At 43.8% G+C, this 5,368-nt stretch overlaps 1 protein-coding gene across 1 annotated transcript in view; it reads right to left on the reverse strand.

Moving 5' to 3' along the window:
- The window catches only part of Ak7 (adenylate kinase 7), a 71,249-nt gene that overhangs the window by 46,632 nt on the left and 19,249 nt on the right, over positions 1-5,368 (reverse strand). Inside the window, exon 5 of the mRNA XM_013013169.1 lies at positions 3,629-3,723. Coding sequence (XP_012868623.1) covers positions 3,629-3,723 — 95 coding nt within the window. The remainder of the gene's footprint in view (positions 1-3,628; positions 3,724-5,368) is intronic.

Raw genomic sequence — 5,368 nt, forward strand, 5'->3', positions numbered from 1 at the left:
CGACAAAAAAAAAAAAAGAAAGGAAAAGAAAAGAAATAGGAGACAGAAGCTGGGCACTGATAGCTTACACCTGTAATCCTCGATACTCAGGAGGCTAAGATATTAGGTTCACCATTGGAAGCCAGCCCGAGCAGAAAAGTCCCAGTGAGACTCTTACTTCCAATTAACCACTCAAAAACTGGAAGTGGAGCTGTGGCTCAATGTAGTAGAGTGATATCCTTGAGCCAAAGAGCTCAGGGACAGTGCCCAGGCCCTGAGTTTAAGCCCCATTACCGACAAAAAAGCAATAGAAGACAGAATCTCATAGCTTGATTACAGAACACACATAGAAAAAGCAGAACAACATTTAGAAAAAAATATCAATGAAGCTGGGCAGCAGTGGCTCACAGTTAAAATCCTAGCTACTCAGTAGGCTGAGATCTAAGGATCATAGTTTAAAGCATCCTAGGCAGGAAAAGTCTGTGAGACTCTAATCTCCAGTTAAGTACCAGAAAAGCTGGAAGTAAAGCAATGGTTCAAGTGGTAGTGCCTTGAGGGGGAAAAAAGGCTCAGGGACAATGCTTAGGCTCCGAGTTCAAGCTCTAGGACCAGCTGTATGTATATGTAGATCTATAGATCTAGCTGTAGATCTATAAATCCATATAGATATAGATAGATATTTATAAATAGATTTATCTATATATTTAGATAAGTATAGATATTTACCTAGCTATAGATCTATAGGTTATAGGTAGAGATATTCCAGACATACAAATGATGGGCACATCTGAAGGTGAGGAGATGATAGCTAAGGGTATAGGAATTATACTGAACAGAGTAATAGCAGAAAGCTTCCCAGATCTTGAGAAAGAAAAACCCATCCATGTACAAAAGGCTTTTTTTTTTTTTTTGATGGTCGTGGGGCCTGAACTCTGGGCCTGGGAACTGTCCCTCAGCTCTTCAGCTCAAGGCTAGTGCTCTACCACTTGAGCCACAGCACCACTTCCAGCTTTTTTTCTTTTTGCTTATGTGGTGCTGAGGAATCAAACGCAGGGCCTCATGCATGAGAGGCAAGCACTCTACCACTGAGCCACCTTCCCAGCCTGTGTACCAAAGGCTTTTAGAACACCCAGTAGTAGGGACTGGGAAGGTGGCTCAGTGGTAAAGTGCTTTCCTCACATGCATGAGGCCCTGGGTTCAATTCCTCAGCACTATAAGCAGAAAAAGCTTGAAGTGACACTGTGGTGGCTCAAGTGGTAGAGTGTTAGCCTTGAGCTGAAGAGCTGAGGGACAGCACCCAGGTCCAGAGTTCAGGCCCCACAACTGACAAAAAAAAAAAAAGAACACCCAGTAGACCTTAAAAAAAGCCTCCTCACCACATATTAAAGGCAAAACAACAAGTATGGAGAACAAGAAAAGAATACCGAGGGGGCTGGGAAGTTGGCTCAGTGGTAGAGCACTTGCCTTGCATGCCTGAGGCCCTGGGTTCGATTCCTCAGCACCACATAAGCAAAAAGAAAAAAACTCGGAAGTGGTGCTGTGGCTCAAGTGGTAGAGCGCTAGCCTTGAGCTGAAGAGCTAAGGGACAGCGCCCAGGCCCAGAGTTCAGGCCCATGACCGGACCCCCCCCCCAAAAAAAGAAAAGAATACCGAAAGCTACAAGAGAGAAAGGCATGCCACTTGTAATAGGAAACTCATCAGAATAACAGCAGATTTCCAAACAGAAACATTAAAAGCAAGAGAGCTAGTAATGATGTATTTCACTAAAAGTTAATAATTGCCAACACAGAACATTCAAAGGAAAAATGAAAATTCCATGACAAAAATTAAAGCAATTAATCACTACTAAGTTAACACTACAGAAGATACTTAAAGTCATTCTGAACTCAGAAGATCAATGTAAACATGAACAAGAAGAGAAAACAAGTCCCAGCAGACAAATCCCAGAAGATAAGACAATAAGCATAGGAAGAATAGGAAAGAATTTAACACCAAAATTGAAATAAAAATGGCAGGAACTACCCACACATCTTTAATTTTAATATCCAATAATAAGGGACTCAATTCTCTAATCAAAGGCATAGAATGGAAGCTGGATGGCAGTGGTTCATGCCTATAATCCTTGCTACTCAGGAGACTGAGCTCTGAAGATCAAGGCTCAAAACTAGCCTGGAGGTGGAAAGATAAGTGAGAGTTTTCTCCAATTAACCAGCAAAGAGCCATCAATAGAGGCGTGACTTAAATGGTAGAGTGCCAGCTGTGAGCAAAAAAGCCACGCAAGAATGTGAGGTACTGTGGTACTGCATTCAAGCCCCAGCACAACAAAACAGAAAAAAAAAAATAGAATGGAAAATTGTACCAAAAAGCAAGACCTGACCATCTGTTGTCTAGAAGGAATACATCTATCAGACAAAAACAACACTGGCTTAGGGTGAAAGGTTGGAAAAAAGATCTTCCAAATAAATGGACCCGAAGGCAGGCAGGAGTATCTTACTACCATCTGATGAAGTATATTTTAAATCAAAACTAGTCAGAAGAGACAAAGAAGGTCACTTAATAAATGGAGCTCTCCATCAAGAGGGCATAGCAGGGCTGGGAAGGTGGCTCAGTGGTAGAGTGCTTGCCTAACATGCATGAGGCCCTGAGTTCGATTTCTCAGCACCACATACACAGAAAAAGTCAGAAGTGGCGCTGTGGCTCAAGTGGTAGAGCACTAGCCTTGAGCTGAAGAGCTCAGGGACAGCTGCCAGGACCAGAGTTCAAGCCCCATGACTGACATAAAAGAAAAAAAGAGGACATAGAAATTGCTAGCATTTATGTGCTGGATGTCAGTTCAACACTTGCCTAGCAAGCGTGAGGCTGTGAATTCAAACCCCCTAAAGACAGAGAGAGACTCACAAGGGGACTCCCAGGCCTGCTGCCATTGTAATGTGGCACATTTCTTTATAGTAAACTTCATGCTCACACTATGAAGTACACTACAGTAAGTACATAAAACAGCAGCCGCGACAGCGGCATACGCACATCCTACCCACTCTCTTAATTGTGTGAGCTTTACTTTCATCTCCTGGCAGCTCAGTGGCTTGTATCAACCGGAGACCCCCAGTGTGCTAGGATTTGGGGCAGCTCTCGTATCTTGAGGCCACAGCAGGTTTTCACCTTCTGGGACCACCAGCTCGTGGACCAAAACATAGTTAAGAGGCTCGTGACTATTTTACTAGGCAGCATTTCAAAGTTCTTGGTAAGGGCTAGGTGCCTGTGGCTCATGCCTGCAATTGTAGCTACTCAGGAGGCTGAGATCTGAGGATCATGGTTCAAAGCCAGCCTGGGCAGGAAAGTCCTTGAGACTCTTATCTTCAATTAACCACCAGAAAACTGGAAGTGGTACTGAGGCACAATGTGGTAGAGCCCTAGCCTTGAGCAAAAGAGCTCATGGACAGCTTCCAGGCGCTGAGTTCAAGGCTCAAGGTCAACACCCCGCGTCCACCCCCTCCCAAAACAAAGTTCTTAGTGGTGTAGTTCACAGTGGCCTTCCTTAGAAGTGTGTGTGCTGAGAGTCAGGGAGCTATGTAGAGTGCCTGGAACAGGCTGCAGCTCAGGGGTGAGGGCCCAGACCACATGCGTAGAGGAGCCTCCACTGTCTACTTACCGGGTCCAGAGGTTTGGATCGGGCCCATGTCATCACCGTGGAAAGTAAAATAAACACCTTCCGCTTTTCAAAATGGGAGACTTCCTCATTCAGGGCTGGTGGACCAAAATGCAGAGCAGTTATTGGAACTGTGCCGAACTTGGTTTTGAAATCTTGTTTATGGCCTGGTTAGGAAGATCTGAACTTCCTTCCAGGAACACGAGAGCATCTGGATGAGGTTCAGTGCTCTACCATCTGAGCCACACTGACAGCACTTTTGGCTTTGTTTTTGTGAGACAGGGTCTCATATCTTTGTACCCAGGGCTTGGACCAGGCTTAGGATTCTAATACATTCAAAAATAATTTAGTAATTTTTTCAAAAGAATAGTTTAATGCTGAAAATAATATATATTAATTGTAGAAAAGAAAGAAAATCTAAGAATTTTGCATCCTATACAATGATAAAGTGTGCAGAAAAAGAGCCTGAGTGGGCAGTCAGGCCAAAGGCCGCTTCCCATAGAAGCTCTACATTCCCCAGCTGGGCTCTGAGCATCTGTGCGCATGGAAGTTCCTGGCCCACTGTTCCCAGGAAGACTTGTGTATGAACAGTGGACTGGTTGGATCCCAGAACTGTGAGCCAGAATGGACGCCAGCGGGGCTAAAAGACACGTGGAGTGCTCATGCTCACACTAAGAAGTACAGTGTAGTAAGTACATAAAATGGCAACAGTAATAGCATCATGCTCCCTCGTGGAGCCTCCGATGGGGGTTGGGAACTGATAGGCCATCAGACTCTCCCATGATGGCCAGTCCTGTGGCTCTGTCCTAAAGACACCTTATTAACCCCAGCACCATGCACTCTGGGTGGTCCCCTCCCACGGGACCCCCCCCTCTTTTTTGTCAATAAATCTTTGCCATTTACTTCTTCCTTTGTGTCTGTGGATGTTGACATTTCCCATGATTGCTATCCTCCCCCGCCCCATCTCCCCACTCAACTGATTAAAGGGTCTCTGACTATACTTCCTTGGACGTGAATACCTTGTTATCTCAAAAGCATACAATCCAGTTAAAACCTTTCCTCCAAATACAGAACTCAAATGTTCTTAATTATGTAAAGCTCTTTATTAGAAGAAGCAAGAAAGCAGTTGAGACACTGTCCGTCTTCCTGTGTTGGGAATCAAACTCAGGACTCACACAAGTTAGACAAGCTTCTGTGACCAAGCCACATCTTCAGTTCCACAGAAGCACTTTGAGTGTTAAGAGTAGTTTATAAGTCTCTTTGGGGAAGTAAGGCTGAGGTAGAAAGAAAATTCAGGGAATTCTTTCTCCTATTGTAAACCCTATTATGCTTTTTAATTTTCAAAACATGTTGAGGTTGTATTTCAGAAAAAAATGATTAAAAATTTAAGAGAAAATGGTAGGCATACACTAAGAGATAAATCAATTTTTAAACCTGGCACAAAATGAGGGCTGGATAAACACTAGCTCTGATGATTACTTTATGTGCTATCAATAAATGTGAGCTGTAAATATTTGCTAAGGGATAACATGCAGAAAGTAGGCTTCCAATAACTTCTCTTCCAAATGATGACAGTATTTTTACAGTTTTAAACATCTTTTTTTTTTTTTTTTGTCCAGTCATGGGGCTTGAACTCTGGGCCTGGGCTCTATCCCCCAGCTCTTCAGCTCAAGGCTAGCGCTCTACCACTTGAGCCACAGTGCCACTTCCGGCTTTTTTCTTTTTGCTTATGTGGTGCTGAGG

Source organism: Dipodomys ordii, unplaced genomic scaffold (genome assembly GCF_000151885.1).
Source record: "Dipodomys ordii isolate 6190 unplaced genomic scaffold, Dord_2.0 Scaffold2, whole genome shotgun sequence".
In the NCBI taxonomy this organism is placed as follows: domain Eukaryota; kingdom Metazoa; phylum Chordata; class Mammalia; order Rodentia; family Heteromyidae; genus Dipodomys; species Dipodomys ordii.